This window comes from Eumetopias jubatus, unplaced genomic scaffold, assembly GCF_037043125.1.
Source record: "Eumetopias jubatus isolate StellerSeaLion01/CBP00866 unplaced genomic scaffold, mEumJub1_p1.0 scaffold_7, whole genome shotgun sequence".
NCBI lineage: Eukaryota > Metazoa > Chordata > Mammalia > Carnivora > Otariidae > Eumetopias > Eumetopias jubatus.
Window position 1 is genome coordinate 12334906 of NW_028274813.1, and position 24683 is coordinate 12359588.

The following is a 24683-nucleotide window of genomic DNA, read 5'->3' on the forward strand; positions in this document are numbered from 1 at the left end:
TTGTTGTTCCCAGGGTAGGGCTGCCATCCATCACTGCAGGCCAGAAAAATGTAACTATGCACTGGCCGATAGTGGCATTATTTATGATCATAGTCTTCGATAGGGATTGGAGCATGAGTGGCTGCTGGCCAAGCATTATTCTCTGGTTCCCCTGGGAGGCTTTGCTGGGTGGGCAGCCCTGAGGGTGGAATGGAGGCCAAGGGCAGAGGCAGGAGCTCTTGCAGCCAAGAACAGGCTGGGTTTTTGCCATGGAGGCTGCACGTTGTCAACGTGTTGGGGTGGAGCGGAGGCTGCCACCACCTTGGAGCCGGGTTCTTGGAAGCTGCGTATTTAGAGGACTGAAGGCTGGTTTCCCGCGATGCCCAGACCTCTGATCATTTGGGGTGGGGCGGGGATTGATTGGCGTCATCGGTGTTGACGTGTCGTGGTGGGGGGGTGGACTGTAGTGGTGTCACCTGAACCCGCCTTGGTGATGTGACCTCGGCTATTCCTGCACAGAGGGGTTTGGAGGCAGGGAGGCAGGGAGACCTGGGCTCAGCTCTTGGCTTGGTACTTGTTCACTGTATCAGCACAATTTTCCCATCTGTAAGATGGGGGTCATGAGTCCCCCTGGCAGGGTTTGTGAGAATAAATATGGTAGCATCTGTGACGTGTCCTATATACACGCGACCTGTGCACACAATATAGGCAGACTGCATACACACACGACATGCGGACCACATGTGCATAGTACATGTGCGCACGACACATACATGTGACGTGTGTGCCGCATACGCACGCTACACATGCTCGGTGAGTAGCTTTTAATATTGTTTCCTACCGCGTGTGGTCCTTTTGGAGGAGGCAGGGAGAAGATGTAGCTGAGGCCTCCCCGAGTGCTGGAGTGAGGGGAGAGAAATGCAGGTGCCCTGCTAAAGTATGGATAGGAAAGGGAGGCTGACAAGGAGGGGAGGCACTGACGTGGGATCCGGGGCACTTGATGGATCCCGTGCAGTGAATTAATAGATGCATGTTTACGGAAAGTGTCCTCCTCCAGGTGGAAGTGAGAGTGTGTGGTGTCAGGAGGTCCTGTTATAGGATGTCGGGTACTGTCTCTCAAGTGCAGTGCAGGGAGAAAGGGCAGAAGGATTTGTTTCCATTGAAATAGTTTTGAGGGCTGTACATACATAGTATGTACACCGGATGTCCTGAGGAATGTGCCATGCGTATAGGTTGGTCTCTATGCTCTGAAGCTCTTGGTTAGGGAGAAGGGGCTGACTTGGACATAGGTACCTGTACACTGCCAGACAGACGGCCAGGGGCATTCAGCTGTGCAGAGAGCCCCAGTGTTGAGCAGAGGGCAGGAGGAGATCAGTCCCAGGAGCTCTGGAGCAAGGAGGAAGGCTGCAGGGCTCTGTGAAGCTTCGGGAAGGTGCAGGAGCCGCAGGCTGAACGATTCTCGTGAAGGATACAATCAAGCGGTCCACTCCTAGCTTCCTTTGGCGGGAGACGTTTATTTTTCTTCTGTTATGTTCTCAGAGGTGTTTCCTGGGCAGGTACACAAGAGACCCCTGTTTAACACCTGCATGAATCCACCTAAGACAAAACGTGTTTCTAAATCAAGTCATGGCTGGGCACCTGGGTGGCTCAGTTGGTTAAGCGACTGCCTTCGGCTCAGGTCATGATCCTGGAGTCCCGGGATCGAGTCCCACATCGGGCTCCCTGCTCGGCAGGGAGTCTGCTGCTCCCTCTGACCCTCCCCCCTTTCATGTGCTCTCTCTCTCTCTCATTCTCTCAAATAAATAAATAAAATCTTTAAAAAAAATAAATAAATCAAGTCATGGTTATTATCAAGGTGACCTTTTTCAGAAAGTGATGGGGAGGGATGTCAGAAGACTCCCCCAGGATGTGTGTTCTCTTCTTGGCCATTTTCTTTTGTGGATTTCTGGGGAGCAGACTAGGTCTGCCCCCTCCAAAAAGGTCAGTATCTCCTAGTGGTATCCATCAGGGAGGTGTGTCCGTCTCCGTGGGTGTAACCTGTAGACATTATCACCTCCTTCCCAGAAGGACAAGCAAGCAGCCCGCACCCCTGGTGGCTCCAGGGCTCTGGATAAATGTAGGTGACGTTTTCCGGAATATTTCTGTGTTACAGATGTGGACGAGTGTGCAACGGATTCTCACCAGTGCAATCCTACCCAGATTTGCATCAACACGGAAGGAGGGTATACCTGCTCCTGCACTGATGGCTATTGGCTTCTGGAAGGCCAGTGCTTAGGTAAACACCTCTCTGGGGCTCGCAGAGACTCTTGGAAGTTAATGGTCGCCAGGGGTATTGTGAAATGGGGGCATAACTGGGTGGCCTAAGGGCAGTGGGCTTTTCTTGGGGGGGGTAGGGAGGTGGAAGGCTATGGAGCTTGCACTGCTCCTTCAAATCAGTTGTGACCATCACTGTCAATGTCATTATCAGAGTTTTTGAATGTAAGTTTTAAGGGCTCATATTTGATTTTGCCTAGACCTGCTTCCTTTCTCTCTTAGTTAGCAATCATACTAATCATACCAAGAGAAGGGAACACTTGGCTTAGTCACAGAAATGTTCCAAGTCTCAAATGTGGATCAGTAGATTCTAACACCTCCTCCCAATACCCACCCACCACACTAGCTGTGGTCTTTTTACTCTGAAGGAGTCAGTCATCACCAATTGAGAATTTTGTCCCTTGCAGTTGGCATCCGCTATATGATCTCTCTGTTTATTTTTACTGGAGGGTTATTTGCCTTTCTTCCCCTCTGGTTTTGGTTTAGCCAAGAGAATGAATTCATAGCAATCTCTAGCTGTCACTTGAATTCTATTTCTAGGGTGTGATTTCTATGCTGTGTTTTCTTGGAAAAGCCTTACCAGTTTAAGTTCTCTAAGACACTGTTCTCTTGCCCGAAAATCAGTCCTGGACGAGTGGAGAAACATATCCAAACAACATCATGGAAAAAAAAAAAAAGATTCTTTTTTCCAAGACTCCCTTGATTGAGATGAGTGTCGGTCTGCTCTAGAGCCCTGTCTGAAGCATCTCTGGGGCCTGATAAGCCAGAATAGACTTGGCTTGGTTCTTCTTTCCAGGCGTGCACCGGAGAGCTGGCTGCACATGGGGGCATTTGTGAATATGATGGTCACTGTGCATTTTAACCAGCCTCAGCTATTACGGAAAATTTGATGCCACTGATTTGAACATAAGCAGATCAGTGTGAGTGAGTTATTTGTACAGGAACCTAATATGTCAGCCCTCAGAGCTGGAAGGGATGTTAGATATTATGTCATCCAACTTTTATAGAGTTGGAAACTGAGACTCAAAGAGGGGGAACATTTTGAACAAAAATCTGGCTCCTCTCTCTCAGGCCAGTTTTTTTTTCACCACAAGGGAGCGCTAGGGAGGACCAGGTGAGCGGGACACAGGCTCCATTTTCAAGACCTTAAGGCCGGGAAACCCTTCCCCTCGTGAGGGGGGCCAGCAACTGGGACATTTCTCTCCTTGGGAGGGCTGTTCTCTTCCACCGGGGCCTGAAGCTTTGGGAGGGATGCTCCTGGAGGCCTAACGTGGTGCCACATGCTCAACCCGCTCACGCTTCATATCCGAAGTGAAGACCTCCCCAGCCTCAGTGACGTGCCCAGCTGCATGCCGGGAGAGGTCGGGACCAGCGACCGCACTAGTCAGTGTGCTTTCCCAGCAGGAGCTGCAGAGCACTCAGTGGGCAGTGTGGTGGGCCGGGTGTGATATCAAACAGAATCACAAGGGCAGGGCACAGCCTCTGAGGGGGCTGAACACTAGCTAAGGTGGAGAAGGGGTCCTTTCTGGCAGTGGGTGGTAGAAGCCAGGGACAGAGACGGAATCGGAACTGGTCTCCAGAGCCCTGGCTGGACTCTGGTTCCAAGGAACTGGGATCCTGGAGAGGGAACATTTGGGGGAGGTGGGGATAAGATAAGAACCAGTTATAGCTGCAGTCGGATCAACTGGTCACAGCAGGTTACTCGTATAGGTGAGGACTGGGTCTCCATCTGTATAGGCTTCCCATTCAAGGCATCCCATCCCAGAGGAGTGAATTCTCTTGTCCATCAGCCCATTAACCTGGGGTATTGGGAAGTGCTTTCCCAATGACATCAGGCTCCCCATTGACTGGTACATGTCAGCAGGGAGGGCATATTGCCCAGCTCTGCTAAAAGGCCCCATTCAGCCCCGGAGCTGCTTGCTCGGGAAAGGCCAGCCATGGCTTGGGAGAGGCGTGTTTATCCGGAGTTTTATGTCTGCTCTGGTGCAAGCAGGAGATTCAAGGCGAACTCTGGCATCCTTGTGTTACTGGATCATAGGTCTCCAGACTGCCATGCTGCCCTGCTTGTCCTGGCCTACACTTGCTCTTGTTCCTGAGCCCTAGACAGATCATTGTTAACGGAGCTGGGGAGGAGCCTGTTGGAGCAAGGCTGTGGATTCCTCTTACATTTTAAATCAACTTCTCCCTTCCCAGGGCCATGTGACATTTCTACAGAATCTTTGAGTGGACTCTTGATGTTGGATAAAGCTTAGCTTTGAGTATTGGAGTTGGATAAAATCTTGGAGGCTGTCTTGTCCCATAACCCAGTCAAGGCAGACATTTCTTCTAGAACTTTCCAGACAGGTGCAGGTGCTCACAGGACTGAGATGGGTCAGGGAGGGTTGTAAGTGGATTGAGCCTTAGACTCCAGAGGGTATTGCCATCCCTGACACTCAGTCGGTACTGTCTTCTCCTTCCTCCTGATCCTGCCCTGGAAGCGATGGGTGGTCATGATGCCGGGTGCGGCACTGGTGATCAGGAAGAAATGTCTCACCTTGCTAGCGTTTCTCTTTCCAGACATTGATGAATGTCGCTACGGCTATTGCCAGCAGCTTTGTGCGAATGTTCCTGGATCCTATTCCTGCACCTGCAACCCTGGTTTTACCCTCAACGAGGATGGAAGGTCTTGCCAAGGTATGCGAGGCCAATGAGCCCTTGCACACGATGTGAAATGCGAGATCCTGTCTTCTCCGGAGTCTGACAAAAATTGACGTGGTTAGCGTCTGCTCCCGCTCCAGGTCACCGTGGGAAACATCTCAAAAAGTGCTCTGAGTACTGCTGAGAAGAGAACCCCAGTCATCCGGCAGCTGGGGCTTATGGTTTCATGGATTTGCTTCTCTCTGTGTGTCTCCTTTCCACAAGTCGCCTTGCCAGCTTTCTGGGCTAATCGGAAATTTTCACGCATGTCCTGTAGTCTGAGTTCAGTTCCTGATGCTCAAGAGGGGTGGTCAGCATTTCCTACAAAAACAGAGTGAAATAAAGGCTTTTTTTTTTTTTTTTTTTTGAGGGGGAGAGAGAGTGAGTGAGCAGGGGTTAGAGGGAGGGACAGGGGGAGAGGAGAGAGAGAATCTCAAGCAGGCTTCACGCCCAGCATAGAGCCTGATGCGGAGCCTGACGTGGGGCTCGATCTCACCACCCTGAGATCTGCCCTGAGCTGAAACCAAGAGTTGGACGCTCAACTGACTGAGCCAAGCCAGGCCCCAAAACAAAGGCATTTTCTGAGTTTTACATGAGCACTTTAAATACTGATATGCGAGAAAAGCAAGCCGCATGCCTTCTGCAGCCTCCACTTGAAGGTTTCTTCTGCTCAGGAAGTAAACGGGGGCTCAAGGCCTGAGGAATTCGTGCAAGTCCTGCCCGCCCTGCCCCCGGCCCCCACCCAGGCCTCCAGCCCCTGGCAGCGGCTCTGTCCGGAGGTAGCGCCGGAGACTCAGAATGAGGTCTTTGTTTGGAGCCGGCCACCAGGTTCTGCAGGGCCCATTTCCTTGTCACACCATTTGAGGTCTGGCGGGCAGGCTCTGAGCCAGCTAGTTGGAGGATATTATGTTTCCATTAGCTTAATCGTATCTAAATCATTGGGTAAACAGGAAGGCATCAGCATTAAAGGGGCTGATCCTGGATTCTTTGTCTTTCCTCCAAAGCTGGTTCTGCTAATTGTTCCAAGAAATCTCAACTGTATTCGTCTTGCCAAGAGAGGTAATTTTCTTCTGAGAGCTGAGTCGGGGCCCAGAGGTAGAGGGAGCTGGTAGAACAGGGGCCCTTCCCTCCCCCTGGAGCAGGGAACAGGCCCCTAGTTCCCTTGCTGTTTTGAGAAGTGACGTAGGGCAGATGCAGGCTTCTCTGTGCCCAGGCCGGGGGGTTGGAAGTGCCAGCCCAGACTTCCACCCAGAGACTGGCAAGGTGCTTCCAGCACCTCGCAAGGAACAGCCGTGCAGAGCAGAGCCCAAAGGCCCCAGTGTCCTTCAGTCCTCTCAGGGACAGGCCTGTGAAGGGGAGCAGGTGACCCATCGGCCAGTGCCAAGTCCAGCAGCACACTAAGGCCTGGACACGGGCACCCAGCCACGGGGATATTGCATCAGCAGGGTCCACGGGTGCCACAGGGTGCTACGTTCTCCACTGATTCTTTTGTAATCCTCACACCTTGTGCAGGGAAGGGTGCTTTGTGTTCTTTGAAGCATTGTCATGTCTGTTAATCTCACTGAACCCCAACAGTAGCCTGAGGAGATAGGTAGGGCAGGTGCATGTCGCCTTGCTTTGCAGAGGAGGAAATCGAAGCTCAGAAGCATTAAGCAGCGGGGCCAGAGTCATGCAGCCAGGGGGTGGCAGAGTTCAGAGAACCAAGGCTCCAGGCTTCCTGTCCAGCAGGTTGGAGTGGGGTGTGGCCTGCAACCACATGATTCAGAAGGGCACTTAGGCACATGTGGATCCCAGGGGGCAGAGGTCCCAGGGGGACCTGTTGCTCTGCAGAGGCAGCTAAGAGCTGCAAGAGAGCAAGACCCGAGCTCCCTCATCCTGGCGTGGTCAGCGTGTGGTCAAAAGCCAAGGACACCAGCCCTAATGCCCAGAAGTTCCGTTCTACCTGCACTTGACTCAAAGGCTCCCCGCCAGGGCGTTTCCTGGCTTCTGGGGTGCAGAGCCTCCAAGCTCTGTCGAGGAGACTGGTGCCTCGCTGGACCCTCCCTGCAGAGCCCTGTTTCTTTCCCCCTTCCCCCCACCGACAGCTCTAAGGAAGCAGGAGCTTTGTAGGCATGGGATTAGCCCTCCCCGTGAAGAAAAGCTTCTCAAGCTGTTCCCCTTGAAGCCTTTTCACTCTGAAAACACACAGATCTCTATTCAGAGCCTTAAGAGGTTTACCTGGACTTTGAAGGAGATAGAAATTCTCTCAGCTGGAACTTTGGTCATTGGCATATGGGGCTTGGGAGAGGGTGTGCTTAAAATGGGTCAGCCAGTGCCAGTGGAGAAAGGGGCTCCTTCCCCTCTCTTTCCTCATCCCGATGAACTATGCAGAATAAATGACTCATAGATATTATGGAAAGACCCCTGACTCATGTTCCGGTTCCAGCTGTGCTCTTGGTAGCTCAGGGACTTGGGCACACCTCCCAACCTTCAAACAACCTTAAGATTATTGATGTATCATTGATGTACAATAAACTGCACTATTAAAGGCACGTTATTTCATACACTTTCCCATCTGTATACCCCATGCAGCCAACACCACACTCAAGATGATGAAATACTCCATTATCTAAAAATTTCCCTGTGTCGCCTTGTGGTCCTCTCCCTAACCCACTGAACTTGTAACATGGGGCAGTGGTCCTTGTAAGGATTTGGTAAGTGTGAGATCCTTTTGTAATAATGAGTGACATTGTTTATGAGTAATTGTCTTAGCTCAGGCGGCTGTGACAAAATACCAGATTGAGTGGCTTAAACCACAGATACTGATTTTCTCCTAGTTCTGGAGGTGAGAATTTCAAGATCAAGATGCCAGCATGGACAGGTGTTTATGAGGGCTCCCTTCCTGGCCTGAGGACGGCTGCCTTCTCACCATGTGCTCGCAAGATAGAGGGAGTTACAGAAAGCTCTCTGGTGTCCCTTCTTATAAGGGCACTAATCCCATCATGGGGGTCCCACCTGTATGACCTCATTTAACCTTAATCACCTCCCAAAGTGCCCATCTCCAAATCCAGTCACGTTGGGGGTTAGGGCTTCAACATAGGAATTTTGGGGAGGGATACAGTTCAGTCCATAGCAATAATAAAAAGAGTTACTACTAGAATGGTCATGGTTATTTATCTGTTTACCTGAAACTTCAAAGTCAACAGGGGTGAGGGAAGAGCTAATCAGTGACAGAATGCATCAGACGATGGGAAAGAGCCGATATTGCCTGGAAATCCTGCGGGGATTGGACTAACTAGGAGGGGTATGTGTGTACATGCATCCACATGGACAGGATGTATGTACGAGTTGTTTCTACCCTGCCCAACTTGTGAACAACTTGTGAGCAAGGAGGGACATGTGAATGGAGACCCTGGTCCTCTGGTGAACACTCTGGGGTCTGAGCTCTAGATCTAAGAGGTCCCGGATGAAGGTCGTTGGCACCTGTGAATCTGGTCTCCTGGTACCAGTAGATTTTGTTGCCAGTGCATTTTCTGCCTCGTCAGTGGGGATGTTCTGTTGTGGGAATGGTCAGTGATGTATGTGCATTTGCTTTCCCTAGACGTGAACGAGTGTGCCACTGAGAACCCCTGTGTGCAAACCTGTGTCAACACCTATGGCTCTTTCATCTGCCGCTGTGATCCAGGATATGAACTTGAGGATGACGGTGTTCATTGCAGTGGTAATGGGCTTTGGCATTTGGAGACTTCCATCTGTCCAAGGGGTGCAGGGGTGAGGGGCGGAGGACAAGGGCTTCCTTTACAGGTGTTTCCTCTCCTTTCCCAGACACATCCTCAGTTTGGGATATTTCCCAGTCCAGTGGGGTCACAGGCACACAAAGCAGAGACGAGTCACTTCCCAAAAGGTGGAGTGGAGTCCCCTCCCTTGTCATTTGACCCTTAATGCAAAAACCAGTAGAGCTGCCTTTTAGGGTCTGACATGGGGTTGAAGAGGGAAAGGAACTGCCCAATTCTGTGAGTTGGTTTGAATTATCTGTCCCTGCCCAGCACTGACAAGTCCTGGGGCTAGCATAGATAGTACTTGTCCAGGGAAATGACATTGGTATAATAGCGAATCTCACAGGGTAGCGGCAGGGGCACTGAATGCGTGAGATCATATGGGTAAGTGAAAATACTTTGTGAACTTCTAAAATCTCTACAAATGATCAGTGCCTAGCTCCAGGACTGGCACATAACGTGCATACGATCAACGGTTCTCAAGGCAGTGAACGAATGATTGAACATTGCATTAATTAATTCTTAATAATTTGTGAGAACATAATATGGTGGCTTTGCTGACCTTTTATAAATTCCTTCCAAGACCAAGAAGCTATGATTCTCTGCCAGTGCTTTCTTGTGAACTCTAATTTTCTTATTAAACCCTGTAACAAGAAACTCGTAAACTCTTATAAACTCTTGGGAACAGGGACGGCATTTTACTCATATAAATCCCCGTAGCATCCCACACAGAGCAATGTACAGCTCATTCTTTCTTCCATTCTTCTTTCCTTGTTTTTTTGTAAATACTGGATTAAAGTAAACTCCATTCCATCCACTTTTGGCATCATGAGCAGCTGTGAGTTAGCACAGTCCAAATTAACGATGCTTTACTGTGTTTTTCAAAATAAGGGAACCATACCCTAAGGCGTGAAAATCTTTTTGTCCTGCTGAACGGAAAGTTTCTTAATCCTGGGTTTCACTGTGACAGGAACTGACCCAGGTCATGAATGAGACTTGTCTAGTAGCCTCACTGAGGACTGGGGTGTTCTGGGGACAGAATTCTCTGAACAACTGAGCACCTCTCCCTGGGGCCCCGGAGAGCTGGAGCCCCAAGTATGCAGTTGCAGAGAGAGCTTTAAATGGATTAAATGTCAGTCCCAGAAACTAATAAAATACCTTCAGGCATGGAAAGCTACTTTCTTCCTAGATTTCAGTTCCTCCCATGGCACTCCTTGGGGAATCTGGGCCAAGGGCCTAAGAGGGGGAACGTTTAGCGGAACATTTAGCATTATGAGATGGGATTATTTTGTTTCTCCACAAATATTTGTTGAGACAAAATTAGTTGTTTCTGCACCTCCACAGGTGTTTATTGACCATCTGCAGAGGTGGTATAGGAGGGTGACTGGACCCAGATGGAGCTGGGTTCAAATTCTAGCTCTTTCCTTGGCCAAGGCAATAAGGTGGTCATAAAGATGAAAAAAGCTTGTGTGCCTAAGTGTCGTTCCATGTTAGTTGACTTTTTCTAGGTGTAAGTGTGAGAGACTTCTGGCTTTTCAGAGAGTGTACATCCTTGGTGGTGTGGCAAGGATTTTCAGTTGACGCACTTTATCTGAAATCACCATCTTCCCCACGTTCACCACGACGCCCCCATTTCTAAGACTTAGAGTGACCCCTGGCCCATTAGGGCCCCTCCCTACCCAACAGGAGGTGGAGGTGGGTGCTGCCTTCTCCATCTGCCCTGGAGCCAGTCCTACTTAGGGGATGCCCCCAACCTTGGAACCCCTCAAATCCACTGATTTTAAGTCCTGAGCATGATCATTCAGGGAGACATTACAGCATTGTGCTGACCTGTCATAGGATCCGGAGGCTGGCTGGCTGGCTGGCTTCAAATCCCAGCTTTCCTGCTTACTCGTTATCTGCAAACTTAGTCAAGTTACCTAACCTCTGTAAGCCTCAATTTTTCTTCTGTAAAACGTAGCTAGTAATAGCGCTTCTTTCATAGGGCTGAGGTGAGGATTAAATCAGATGAGGCACCGGGCGCCTGGCTGGCTCAGTCGGTGGGGTGTGCAACGCTTGATCTCGGGGTTGTGAGTCTGAGCCCTACGTTGGGTAGAGAGATTACTTAAAATGACTTAAAAATAAAATCTTAAAAAAAAAAAGATGAGGCATATGAAACATTGAAGCCAGCCCTTGGTACATCACAAGCACTCGGGAGCTGCAGGTTTATATTACTTCTACCGGAGGTAATGGACCAGAATCTACAAACATGACCAAGATCAAGGGGGACACTCTCTGTTGATGGGCTGGGGCCTGAACCCTGGGACCCTATAAGGTCCCAGGGGAGGGGGAGGGGAGTTGCTAGAAGCATGTCTTGCCTCACTGAGCATGTTCTAACTTTTCACATCAGCATCCTGGTTCCGCTGGCTCTGAACCCCTTGCCTGGAGACCCCTGGGAGAGACGGGAAGGAGTTTCTCCTTCTCTGATGGGAGAGGCAGTTAGGCAGGTCACACCCAGAATGAGCCGGCGGTGGGGAAGCCGCCTTATTTGCGCTGACACCCTCCCTGGGTGATTCCAGCCACCAGTGGTCTGTGAGTGAAAGAGCAATCCGAGGACATGTCACATGGGGAAAGTAGGGAAAGCAAGTTTTCGGGAAACAATAAATGAAAGAAAAACATGTTTTCTTTGGCGCGCCTATCGAATGAGGCTCAAACGGGGGCTCTGTTGCCAAACTCTGTGTGCAGTGAAGAGCTGGCTCTTTGGAACCGCCCTCTGCATTGGCTGCCACGGCCAACATGGTCAATGGCTCTTCCTTCACATCCCCACCTCTGCAGCCGGAGGGTGGCCCAGCTCTAGCTTTCCAGGTCCCAGCGACCTCCTGAGGCCAGCGGGCCACCCAGGGATGATACGCTCGCCCACCCCAGGCCACTCCAGAGTTTTCTCTTTCCAGAAGATTTTTGGACACAAAGACATTTTAATATAATGGACATTCCTGGCCTCTTGGATATGTCCCTTTCAGTTGTGACTTTAGAAATAATATTGTTTCTCAACTTTGGGGTGATTAGAGGGCCATTGACACTGGTAAAGTTGCCCTTTCAGAAGACTGGGCCAAGGGAATGTTTTTTTGGGTTTTGGAGAAGAGCTCTGCACCCAGAAAACTCCAGTGGGCAAACAAATCCCACCTCTAGAAGTGGAAGGTACATTTACCTACTGGGCAAAATGAGTCTGTAATGAATAGATAATGTAGCTGCTCCAGAGGTAGACGTGTGGGAAGTTTGATGGAGACAGATCTCATCTCCCTCTAGGGAAGAACATGCTAACAATTAGAGCTGTCCAAATGTCGGTAGGCCTCCTCAGTAGGTAGTGAGCTCCCCGTCACCTGAGTGTGCAAGAAGTAAAATGGCAACTTTGTAGCCACAGATGTGCTGTCACATGTGTCAGGAGGGTGTGAGAGTTAGAGGAGAAAACCACTAAGCCCCCATCCCCAGGTAGTCTGATTATAAGCAGCAGGTGTGACTTGTCACCCCCAGATATGGATGAGTGCAGCTTCTCTGAGTTCCTCTGCCAGCACGAGTGTGTGAATCAGCCCGGCACGTACTTCTGCTCCTGTCCCCCTGGATACATTCTTTTGGATGACAACCGAAGCTGCCAAGGTAAGGCTGTCCAGAGGGGCCTAGCTGGGGGAGGTGTGAGGTGGGGCTGGCTCAGGGGGTCACCTGGATGTCTTCATCTAGGGAGGGTGGCAGGGATGAGGGCATGAGTGGGTTCCAGTGGCTCCCAGAGTGGTAGGCTCTGGCCAGGATGTCTGGCCTTCCCATCCTGTCTTTGGCCTCAGAAAGGACATGGGGACTCTCGCTTCTGTCATGAACTCCACAGGTAGAGGTGGCCTGTCCATCTTCCCAGGCAGATCTCTGTGACCCCCTCAGAGGACTCCTCCAGACCCAACCAAGGCTTCTTGTGGCCTGGCCCCACTCATGGACCATGGTCCAGGCTTTGTCACGGCCCCTGGAGGGTAGCCTAGTTAGCATTTCTCTACTGGTTCCCTAGAGAACGGAAGCCAGGGAAACTCACGCGTCTGACTGTGTGTCCCTCAAAGGGTCAGGACCCCAGGCTGTGAAGACGGTAGGTCTCCTTCAGATTGGCTGCTTGGGTTGGTTCCCAGCCCCTGGTCCAGCCACTGGGGCCAGTGGAGAGGCTTAGGTGCTGAGCCACTGACCCATTTCAGTTCCTTGAACCTACCTTACCTGAACACCAAGCAAGAATTCTCCATGGCAGTGCTGGGCAATAGAAATATCAAGTCAGCTACAAATAGGAGCCATATAAGAATTAAAAAAAAAAAAAACAAGTAAAATTAATTTTAAGAATATATTTTATTTAATGCAACACATGTACAATATTATCATCCCAACATGTGCTCAGTGTAAAAACTATTGATGAGATGTTGCATTCTTTTTTTGTACCGAGTGGCCAAGATCTCTGTGTCTTTTCCATTTACAGCACATCTCACCTTGCACTAGCCACATTTTCAGGGCTCAGTAGCCACCTGTGGCCAGTAGCTATCACAGCGGACAATGCAGTTCTGTAGTAAAGACCCAGGCTGCCCCCACCACACACACACCCCTGGGAAGCGCTGTCCTGTTTCAGCCTCTTATCTGCATTTCAGATATCAACGAGTGTGAGCACGGAAACCACACGTGTAACCTGCAGCAGACTTGCTACAATTTGCAGGGGGGCTTCAAGTGCATTGACCCCATCCGCTGCGAGGAGCCTTATCTGCGGATCAGCGATAAGTAAGTCATTTGAGAAATGGGAACATGAGTGAGGGGCCTGGGTCAGGAGGTTGCCAGTGTGGTGTAGAGGAGAGTGCCCCTGCCTGGCCTATTGCCTACCACACACTCATACACACATACACACGCATGCACACACACATGCACACACGCACGCAAACAGGTACGTCTGCACTCCCTTCTTCCAGTGACACATTTACTACCCTGAGCAACGCCCATTCCTTGCACTGGAGAGAAAGGGATGAATCAAACACCTCTGTCTTGTCCTCTAGGAATGCAGCATCTAAGAGCCATTCATGGCTTACCAGGGTGCTTCCTGCTCCAGACAAAAACTGGCAAAAGAGGACAAAGCAGGGGCGGGCGGGGTGTGGGGGGGTTGGTCCTTGCAGACAGTTTCCCTCGATGCTAAGAGCTGTGCTTCTAGCAACACTTTGGTTTCTGGTTCCAGGGTCCTTTGGGGCAGAGTGGAGTGTCAGGCTGCTCTCCCGGCTCCCATGGCTGGTTCTCCCTGGGATCCTCCGGGCTGCCCTTGTCTGTAGCCAGGGACTGACCCGGTTCAATGCACAGCCCCGAGCCAGGGTGGCCGGGGAGGTCCGTGGCATGCCGCTGAAAACTGCCTGCCTCCAGGACCTGTTCCTTCTGACGCCCGCCACCCCCTTCCAGCTCATGTCCTTGTCTGTGTGTCCGTGCCCCTGCCAACCTGAGTGGGACTTGCCCTCACCTTTACGCACACCCTGGAGCAGCCAGCCTCCCGACTTCCGAGCACCCACTTCTGCCATATGGAAGGCATTACTCCCACCGCCACACAGATGGGCCCGCCCCGTCTTTCAGATCTTAGCCGCAGTGCCACCTCCCCCAGCTGTTTGTGATCCTCTTCAGCTGCCCTCCGTCATCAGGCCCTCCTCCAAGCTTCTTAATTTAGGAAGCAATTCTTTTCTGTGTGACACGTGACATTTTAAGGGGCCATTTGGCCACCAGGGACATTTTGGCTTGGCTATTTTGATTGGCCTTAAAAAACAAAACTTCAGAAATTATTTTTACACGTTCCTTTATTCAGTGTTAGCCGAGCTCGTGTTACGTGGCCGACACCTGTGCCAGGCACCGTGGTTTTTGCTCTCCTGATGGTGGAGGAGAAAGACATGAAGCAAATTGTCCCATAAATGAAAACATAACCACAGATTGGGATAGGTACTATGAGCCGGAGGAATGGGAATTTATAAAAGGAAAATGTAGCTTGGCCTCGGTCTAGACTGGGGAGTCTGAAAGCTCCTCCGAGGAAGTGACCTTTGGGCTGGAATGGGAAAAGAGCAGAGGGGACAGCACGTGCAAAGGCTACAAAGGTGGTGGAGAGCTTGAGGTCTTCAGGGAACAGAGGAGGTCCAATTGTGGCAGCCTGGTGAGTGAAGTGGGCAGTGGTCCAGGGGAAATTGACAGAGGCCAGACCCCATAGGTCTTACAGGCCAAAGTGGGTGTTTAGTTTTTACTCACATTGTAAGGGGTGACCACTGGAGAATCTTCCATCAGGACAGAGACAGAATCTGGCTTTTTGACCATGGGCGCTCTGGCTGCCATGTAATGGATTGAAGGGGGAGGGACCTATTATTAGAAGGCCATCCCAGAGGGCTGGGTGAGACCCGATGGTAGCCTGAACGACAAGGGTGTGATAAAAGGCGTGGTGAAGGTGGCTGGACTTGGACTGTATTTTGGAGATAGAACCAACCAGTGTTTTGAAGAGAGAGCAGAGGTTTGGGGAGAGCAACAGAAACGAGACAAGGCTGACTCCCAGTTCTGCCCATCAAGGCAACGTACCTACAGAGGTACCTCATCCTGTTGTGAACTCTGACTCCTAGGGGAAGTCTCAGGGGTGAGGTGAGAGATCTGGGTGGTTAGGGAGACATCGAGGGGCGTCTACAACAGGCCTTCCTTGGGAAAGAGAGTCAATGGTTTCATGTTATGACAATGTTGTTACTAGCGTTTCAAATTAGCCGTTTGTAGTAGAGATATTTTTGTCCCTGATTTATTCCCCTACTAGAAGATGCACTGTTTGAGGTCACGATCTTATTGACCCTTCCAATTCCAGTGTCTAACACCGTGTCTTATAGTGAGTTTAGTGAGTTCTAAGCTCTTGTTTATCAAATGAAAAGATGAAGTGGTGTTCTCCACAGGCCGTGCTAAGTACGACAGAGAATGTCCAAGGACCACCCAGTTCCTGTCAATCTCATGTGATTTCTTACTTTTAGAATTTTTTTATGAGTATGTATGTCTGGGGAAGTGAAGGGCGATGTGACCATTGACGCATTTTGCCAAGTAAATACATGACAGATGTAAAGTGCATTAGAGAATGTGCCAGTATTCTGCAAACCAGACGTCTAAGGTTAGTACTCTAGTAGCAGGAATATCTGATTGGTCAGAATAGGCCACTCTCCGGGACACAGAGAGCTCACCTACACCCTGGTGAGTTTTTAGACGAGACCCGGGGGCAGAGAGGATCTACAGTTACAGCATTCAGATGATAAAAATGGGGTAGCCTCCTTTTCAGTGTTTTAAGGGAGGAAGTAGGTACAAGGAGCATCTGGAAAGGATTTATCGCATTCTCGCATGATTTCCCTTCCCAACAGCCGCTGTATGTGTCCTGCTGAGAATCCTGGCTGCAGAGACCAGCCCTTTACCATCCTGTACCGGGATATGGATGTGGTGTCAGGACGCTCCGTTCCTGCTGACATCTTCCAAATGCAAGCCACGACCCGCTACCCTGGGGCTTATTACATTTTCCAGATCAAGTCTGGGAATGAGGGCAGAGAATTCTATATGCGGGTAAGAGGGGATGGTCACCGTCTTTAACAATGCTTGTGTTGTTAGCCCGGCGCGTGCTTCTAGGAACAGCTCAGAGAGCAACTAGGGAGGGGCGGGTGTGAAGAGCGAGGAGGGGAGTGGGTGGGAGTCGGGACTTCGAGGTTCTGAACCCTGTGACTTTCTGGGCAGCTTTGTGAAAACTGTTTCTCTTTTATGAGCTTCCGGATCCTCATCTTCTGCATCATGAGAAGTTAGGCCAAGATGCAATCTTCTGTCCTGCCTGGAGGAGGCACTCACATTTCGTTATCCGTCCGCTCGTTTGACAAATATTTATTGCCTACTACGTGCTTCCAGAAACTGGCAAATATAAAGGCTTGCCTCACGGGAAGTGGGCGCCATCTGTGTTGTCCAGCAGAGTCGCCATGGTGGCTTTTGGGATTTAAATGAATTCAAATGAAATGAAATAAAAATTAGGTTCTTCCGTGGCACTAGCCACATTTCAAGTGCTCAGTGGTCATCTGTGGCTGCTCATACAGTTCAGATAAAGAACATTTCTGTGATCGTAGAAAGTTTGACTGGATAGCATATCAGGAAAACATTTTAGAACACACGTCCTAAAATATACTTGCCTCTTTGTTAATTACACACACATAATCCTGTGCCCCTACGTCTCTGAACTTCATGTTGGCCTGCCACCCTGGGGTGGCCGCTCCTCTTTGGAGACCCCTGCTTTAGAGCGAGGTTTTTCACATTTCAGTGTGAATTGGGGCACTTGTCCAAAGAACGGATTCCCGAGCTTCCTCTCCGGAGAATCTCTTTCAGAAGACGGTGGTTGGGGCCTAGTGTATCGGTTTCCTATTGTTGCTGTGACAAATTACCATAACTTGGTGGCTTAAGACAACAGAAGTTTATTTTTGCGCCGTTCTGGAAGCCAGGAGCCTGAGATCACGTTCACCGAGCAGAAACCAAGGTGTCCCAGAGCCGTATTTCCTCCAGCGCTCTAGGGGAGAGACCCTTCCTTGCTTCCTTCAGTTTCTGGCCACGGCCAGCATTTTCTTGGCTCGTGGCCATCTCCCGTTAGTGTCTGCCTCTGAGGTCACACTGCTCTGGTTCTGTGTGTGTCAAATCTCCCTGTCTCTCTCCGTCTGCTTGTGATTGGATTGAGGGCCTGCCCAGGATAATCTCCCCGCGCCAAGATCCTTCACTTAATCACAGGCTGAGATCCCTTTTTCTTTTTTTTTTTTAAAGATTTTATTTATTTATTTATTTGACAGAGAGAGACACAGCGAGAGAGGGAACACAAGCAGGGGGTGTGGGAGAGGGAGAAGCAGGCTTCCCCCGAGCAGGGAGCCCAATGAGGGGCTCAATCCCAGGACCCTGGGATCATGACCTGAGCCGAAGGCAGACGCTTAACCAACTGAGCCACCCAGGCAACCCCTGAGATCCCTTTTTCTTATAAGTTAATATTTATAGGTTCTGGGGATCTATTTACAGGGCCTGAGATCTCTGGGGGCCATTATTCAGCCCACTCTACCCAGGAACCTGCATTTCTAACAAATACAGCATGCAGGCCTCCAGGGGCATTATGAGGATCTATAGGCCCATGGAAGCTTCTCCACTTTGAAGGGAGCCGCCCGCCCCCAGGGCTTGTGAGAGGACAGCGTTATCTGAGGTCTCCACCTCCCTCTCCCTCTCTCCAGGCAGAATCTTCCAGTCCTTGCCTCTGGGGCTGGGATGGTCTAAAAACAGGGGAGTGTCAGAAGCCCCGGTTAGAACAGATTAGAAAAGGTCCCAGGGGCTGGTATCTTGTCTGTATGCTCACTAATAAGTTTTTGGCAAGACCCTAACAGGACCAGGTCACGTGTAATAACATAGCCCATGGAGCCAACATCTACAGACCAGTGCGGTGGGGCCAAAGGCTTTGGGAAAAGATGGAATGAGTTAAAAGTAGAGGAGCTTCTGTAAAATGAGAAGGCTAGAGCTGTATTTATGTCGGCCTTTTCCCTGCTGTCCAGCAGAAACCCACATCCTGTGAGCCGCGGTGGCCTTGCTGCCCTTGGGAATGTAAGCCTAGCCCTTTGGCATCCTCCAGTTTGGCCTCTCTCGTTTGTACAGACACAGCGGGTCCCAACCATAGGGTGCAAAGATGACCCTTTTGGGGATTTAAAATACCATGTGATACCTCTTGCTTCGCGTTTTTTTTTCCCCCAAGCAGAAAAGCAGATCCTCAGAAGGTGACCTTGCCTGGGCAAGATTTCACTCACTAGAACACCACCTGCTAAAATCCCTTTAGACCCAAATGCTCCCCGTGTGGCTGACTTGTGAGAGGTACCCAGTGATGGGGGGCGGGGAGCAGATTGTCCTACAGGTGAAGTGGGCAGGAGGAAGGACCCTTCCTGGAGGCTTCCTCTTAGACTCACATTGTCAACAGTCCCTAGGGGACCCTTGAAACTCAACAAAGCTGAGCTGTATGTTTGTGCCCTCTCAGGACATTGGGAAGGGCCCTCATTCTTTAGTATTTATTCAGAAGAGGCTGTCAGGACTCCAAGGCTGAAGGAATTTAGGGACTCCTGGCTTCTCTTTCTGGCTGCACCTGGGAAGAGAAAACAGGCTCCATAGGGGGGCCCTGTGCAGCCATGGGTATGGGGGCAGGAAGACAGGGAGATACCTGCCAGACAAGGCGGGCCTTCCACACTCCTGTCTGTCCAAGCTGTGGCTCCATCACCAGGGGACACCCATAGTTGTTCTCCATGGGCTCTGGAGCCAGGCTGACCCGCTTCACTCGAGTTCCACAGCTCACCAGCTGTGTGACCTTGGGCACATCATCTAACCTCCCCGGGCCTCAATTTCCACATCTGTAAAGAGGGGATAATAATAGTATTTACTTTAGGATTAGATGACATTATCTACTCAGCCCAGCGCCTGGAACACAGGGTGACTGTTTCTATCCAGCACGTAGGATTCGGCAGAGGTGAAACATTCAGTTCCAAACCTGTGCACACCTGGGTGCCGTAGCAAGTCCAAGCTGGTTTCAGTGGAAACTTCAACCTCCCAGTCTCTCACTCAGTGTACAGTTTCCCCCTTCCCCTGCGCGGGGGTGGGGCGGGGGTGGAGGGGTGGTTGGCCTCTGTGCCCACTTCCTCTGCCCGTCCCCCGACTGACCGTGCTGCCTCTGGTTCCTTCTTCAGGACCAGAGCGAGGAGTGCAGATGATGGGAGGGGAGCGTTAGGGAGACCGGGGTCTTACTGCCTTGTTGCCATTGTAAGCAGACGTTGGTGCGGTCTCTGGAACCGAGACTCAAACGCTCATGCTTACCAGGGATGCTTTGTGGATTCTTTGGAGATTTCCCTGAAGACTTTGCACTTTGCATTCTCTGGTGTGGGCAGTCAGGCCCCTTGATGGCCACTTGCCACCCTGAAACTTCCCACCCTCTTTCTGGTGCTGTGTCTCACCCAGACTTTCCGTGGATGGGGAGGGGGAGGTGGCGCCTCAGCAGAGCAGGTGCGCCAACAGGCAGCTCCCCAGCAGCCCCTCCCCCCACCATGGTTCCGGGTATCTGGGCTGTCATGTGTAGACTTCTCCAGGAGAGAGTCAGGCACCACTGTCTGCACCCTTTAACACCAGAGGACCCACATCCCTGAACAGTTCTCTGGCTTGAGGTGGGGGCTGGTAAGCGTGTTTAATGCAACATGGCGGTGAGAGTGAGGGAAACAGATCAGGCTGGACCACTGCTTTGCAAGTCGTGGCTACAGGAACTATCCAAACGGCAGCGGCAGCAAATCCTGTATAGTGCTCGGCGTGGGCCAGGCATCGCGCCAACTGCCTCCCATATATCACTCCCTTCATCCTTCCAACAGTCCTGTGACATAGGGCCTGCGCGACCGTCCCAACTTACAGATGTGAGCACTGAGGCACAGAGAGGCTGGGGAACTTGCCCACGGTCTCATAGCTAGGAAGCACCTGAGCAGGATTCACACCCAGGCAGATGGGTATCAAAATCTATACATTCTCTAACACTTCCCTTTAGGATGTGGGGTCTTTTCCCCTACTCTTCTAGCTTTGGGATTCAGCAGAAATTGAGATAACAAGAAAAGTGTAGTTTAACTTCTAGTAATAGTAGAAGTGTTCAATAAGTATTAGTTATTTTGTATTGATAATGTTGTTTCTTTTTTTTAAAGATTTCATTTATTTATTGAGAGAGAGAGAGCGCGAGCCGAAGCGGGAGAGGGACAGAGGGAGAGGGAGAGAGAATCTCAAGCAGACTCCACATTGAACCTGGAGCCCAACATGGGGCTTGATCTCACGACCCTGGGATCATGACCCGAGCCGAAACCAAGAGTCAGACGCTTAACCGACTGAGCCCCCCAGGCCCCCCCAATAGCGTTGTTTTTGCTGTGATGGATGCTGCTACTGTTGTCGGGAGGCCGTGAGCTCCCGTGCCCTGGAGCCTTGGCAGCGCGGCCCAAGGGACTGGAGCATGGTGTGGGAGGTGGGGCTCGAGGGCCATTCAGGCTTCCCCACCCTGAGATTCGCGGAGTGTGTTACAAGCACACAGCAGGCAAACCACACACACGCACGTGCACACACAGGCATGTGTACACACACACGCCCACATGCCCCTTTCACAAGCACGGTTGGCAGCCTGTCTCGCTTAGAGCCCTGGACAGAGGACTGGTGACTGACTGGCCTTGGCCAGGTGCCCTGGGGACACAATTAGGGCCAGAAGAAGGAGCACGGTCATGGGGTTCAGACTGTGCCAAAACACGTTTCCTCCATGACACGTGTGGATCAGGTGGCAGGTCCAAGGGAAGCTGACTTGCTTGCTTGAGTCAGACAGGGCCGTCCTGTGGGTTGATTGAGAACAGCCCTGAGCGTGAGAGCGAGGCCAAGAAGACACACGTCGGTGGGCAGTTTGCAACCTGCTTTCGCTGCAGTTGGCCGCACTCATCCCTTCTTCCAGCACGAACATAAATTCAGCAGCATGTCATATGCGGCTTTGAGTCAGGCACTGAGAGTCCAGGCGCAAACAGGATGTGGCCTCCGTTCCTGAGGAACCCACACCGGTGGGGAGGGGGACACGCAACCAGGCAAACATTTACGTGTAAGGGGGTGATTCTTCCGTAGAGTCTGTGCGGTGGGTGGTCAGGAAATCGAGAGGACCTGAGACCTTATCACAGAGCGTAGTGGTCAGAGCAGGATTTGGGGGGTTCAGATACTCCGGTGTCATGGGCTAGTTTGGTGACTTTCTGTAGCGTACTTCACCTACTTACGTTGTAGGGTCATGAGGATTAAATAAGAGATGTACGAAAGGTCATGGCCAAACGCCTGGGATCATAACCCCCCCACATCAGCATCATTTTGCATCAATGACCATGAAGCCTCCCAGGGAGCAGGGGCTCTCGGGAGGCCTCTTTCATCAATGCCCTGACTATGCCCTAAAAGCCCAATGAGTAGTGGAGGTAGCTGCCCCAGCTCCCCTGTCAGGTGCTTGAATCCTCCCATGGGCTTATGGGCAGGCCTTCCTCAGGCTGCTGCAGATCTGGCCCCGGCTGGACCTCAGACCCGCTGACCTCTAGGGTTCCTTCCAGATGGGAGGGGCAATGACCCTCCGGAGATCTTTATCAGGAAAGCCCAATTGAACAACTTGGAAGGTCCCAGTCATTCCAGTCCCCTCCTGGACCTTGGCTCTGCAGGTCTCCCTCCTGAAGGCTGCCCACAGCTCAAGGTCCTCGACCCTTGGCCTTCATTGATGCAAACAGTGAAAGCTGGTGAGATGTTTGTATATGTAAATGCCATGGGCATTTCTCTGTGTGACTGTCCCTTCTGAAATGCTGGCCCGGTGCTCCAAGGTTTTGCAAGAGTTGACAAGGAAGTCCGAGCGATCCTCTGCGTAAGGAGGTGCCAATTGCGCCAATGCTGACGGGAACAGAGGCAGCGGATGCCAAGAGGAAATTGCATGGGTGTCAGGCTGTTGATAGCCCAGTGCACAGGGGAGGTCCTAGTACCTGGCCAGCACCTACCTGCCTGCCCCGCCCTTGTATTTGTGGCAGCTCTTGGGGATGTCGGATCTTTATGGGGAGCCCTCCCTCTATGGAGACAGATAAAACACCTGGTGTGGCTTTCAGCAAGCCAGGCTTCTTGATTTTGCAAGCCTGTTGCTTTCAGTCTCTGGGCACTGTGCTGGGCTCTGCAGCTTATAGAAAGTGATAGCCCGGCATCTCCTCATTCTCTCACTCCATGTCCTCTCCAGGAGCCCACTATCTGGCCTGCACGGACCCGTGAGCATCCCTCCTGAAGGGCAGTGCTAGGGAGAAGAAGTAAAACACACACCAGTCTCTTCTGATAATTGTGTGCCATGGAAAAGGCCTGGGATTGGGCAGCTCTGCCCCCTACTAGTTAGGTGACCCTATGTAATGGCTTAACCTCACTGGGCCTTGGTTTGCTTATTTAGAAAATGGGGAAATAATGAGACATACCTTTAGTATGACAGCCAGTGTCCCCAGATTGGGTCTTGTGCTTCTAGATCAGCACTTCTCATTTTTTTTCTTTTTAAGGTTTTATGTATTTATTTGTCAGAGAGAGAGAGAAAGCGTGTACAAGCAGGGGGAGCGGCAGGCAGAGAAGCAGACTCCCTGCTGAGCTCCTCAAAAGTGTTAGAGCAAGAGTCAGCGGAGGAGAAGAGCTCACACGAAATCATTAGGGCCATAGCACTAGGATCACGGGGTGGTGAGGCTGGAGGGACCCACAGGGTGTTTAATGGGAGCTCCCACAGGGACTGCACGTCAGAACCACCTGGAGGCCTGTAAACAAATTACACTTTCCCCCGGCATTATCCAAACATCCACTCGAGCAGAAAATCTTGGAATGGGTCCCTGGAATTGTTAGTTTAGGGAAAAATGTCCTAGGTGCTTTGGAGGCTGTTTGCTTGAGAACTGGTGATCTGGTACAAACCCTCATTATAGAGCTGAGCCCCCCGAGCAATGAAGTGACAGCCCTATGACATGCGGTTAGTTCCATCAATTCCTCATTGTTTCATTCAAGATAAGATTTACTGAGCACCTACTGTGTGCCGGGCAGCAGGCTGGGTTCTGGGGGAGGACAGCGGTGAAAAACCTGATCCCAGTCCTGGCTCTTACAGAGCTCGTAGTCTGGTAGGGACTTAGACATCCGACATAGACCTGTTAGTGTGGACGATGATGCACAGCGATGAGAACCTTCCACCCTAGGCAGACTGGGCGCAGTGGCAGAGGGTCCCAGGGTGACCTGAATGAGGTTGGGGGAAGTAGAGAAAGCTCCTCTGAGGAAGTGACAGTTCGGGGCAGCCCTGGAGAGGAAGTGACAGTTCAGGGCAGCCCTGGAGAGTTAGCAGGAAAAAGCCAGCTGGGACGTGGGCAAAGCCAAAGGGAGAATGCGGCACCAAGGGGGTCCAGTTTGACTGCAGGGCTGTAGGGGGAGCGCCCAGATTGGGGCTGCAGAGGCAGGCTGCGGCCAGATCACCTGGCCCTCTGCTTTGGTGATTGCACGAGAGCCACCCGTGCCCCCCCCCCCCCCACAAACCGACAGCTTTCACCAACCTTCTCTCATGTTGCTTGAGCGCTTCTGGGGTCCCGCTCACCTGTCCCCTTACGTCGGCCAGGCCTTATCTAACTGGTATCCCCGGTTCTGCCCACAGCAAACCGGTCCCATCAGTGCCACCCTGGTGATGACACGCCCCATCAAAGGGCCAAGGGACATCCAGCTGGACTTGGAAATGATCACTGTCAACACCGTCATCAACTTCAGAGGCAGCTCCGTGATCCGACTGCGGATATACGTGTCCCAGTACCCGTTCTGAGCCCCGGGCTGGGGGGCCGCTGACACTGCCTCTCAACAGCACCAAGGGACAGGAGAAGAGAAGAAACGAGAGGGAGAGTAAAGTGGGACAGATGTTACGCTTTTCTTGCTGACCGTCTCCCGAGGAGTCGGCCCCGATGTCCTGAGCCTGCCTGTAGCATGGTAGACCCGTCACTCTGAAGGACATGCTTCCCCTAGTTCTTACGACGCAGTTATCGGAAAGTATTATTGGCACCCTGACCTGAGATCGACGGTGATTTTTCAAGGCCTTCAGTTTCTTTTCATATTTTTCGAAGGAAATAGATTAGGCTCGCTGGGGTCTGAGTCCATGTTCAAAGACTGTGAACAGCTTCCTGTCACCTGTTCCACGCCTTCTTTCTGTCCCTTGCCGATCGCTTCTTTGCCGAGGCCCCCAGAGAGCTCACCGGGCCCCCTGGCTGTAGCTAGTTAGCTTCTTGTATGCACAGAGAAGGCTATGGAAAGAAACCCCAGCAGGGTCTAAGGGTTTTTAAAGAGTCTATTTCCAAACCATGTGTGGCATTTTCGGCCATCAAAGAAGTTATCGGT

The 24683-nt window shown here is 51.3% G+C and overlaps 1 protein-coding gene across 2 annotated transcripts in view; it reads left to right on the forward strand.

Annotated features, from left to right (window-relative positions):
* FBLN5 (fibulin 5) overlaps positions 1-24117 on the forward strand; it is a 76369-nt gene extending 52252 nt beyond the window's left edge. For both annotated transcript variants that reach the window (XM_028101227.2, XM_028101215.1), the window contains exons 5-11: positions 2132-2254; positions 4849-4965; positions 8549-8668; positions 12234-12356; positions 13367-13493; positions 16109-16304; positions 23956-24117. In XM_028101227.2, coding sequence (XP_027957028.1) covers positions 2132-2254; positions 4849-4965; positions 8549-8668; positions 12234-12356; positions 13367-13493; positions 16109-16304; positions 23956-24117 — 968 coding nt within the window. The remainder of the gene's footprint in view (positions 1-2131; positions 2255-4848; positions 4966-8548; positions 8669-12233; positions 12357-13366; positions 13494-16108; positions 16305-23955) is intronic.
* Positions 24118-24683: the final 566 nt, after the last annotated feature.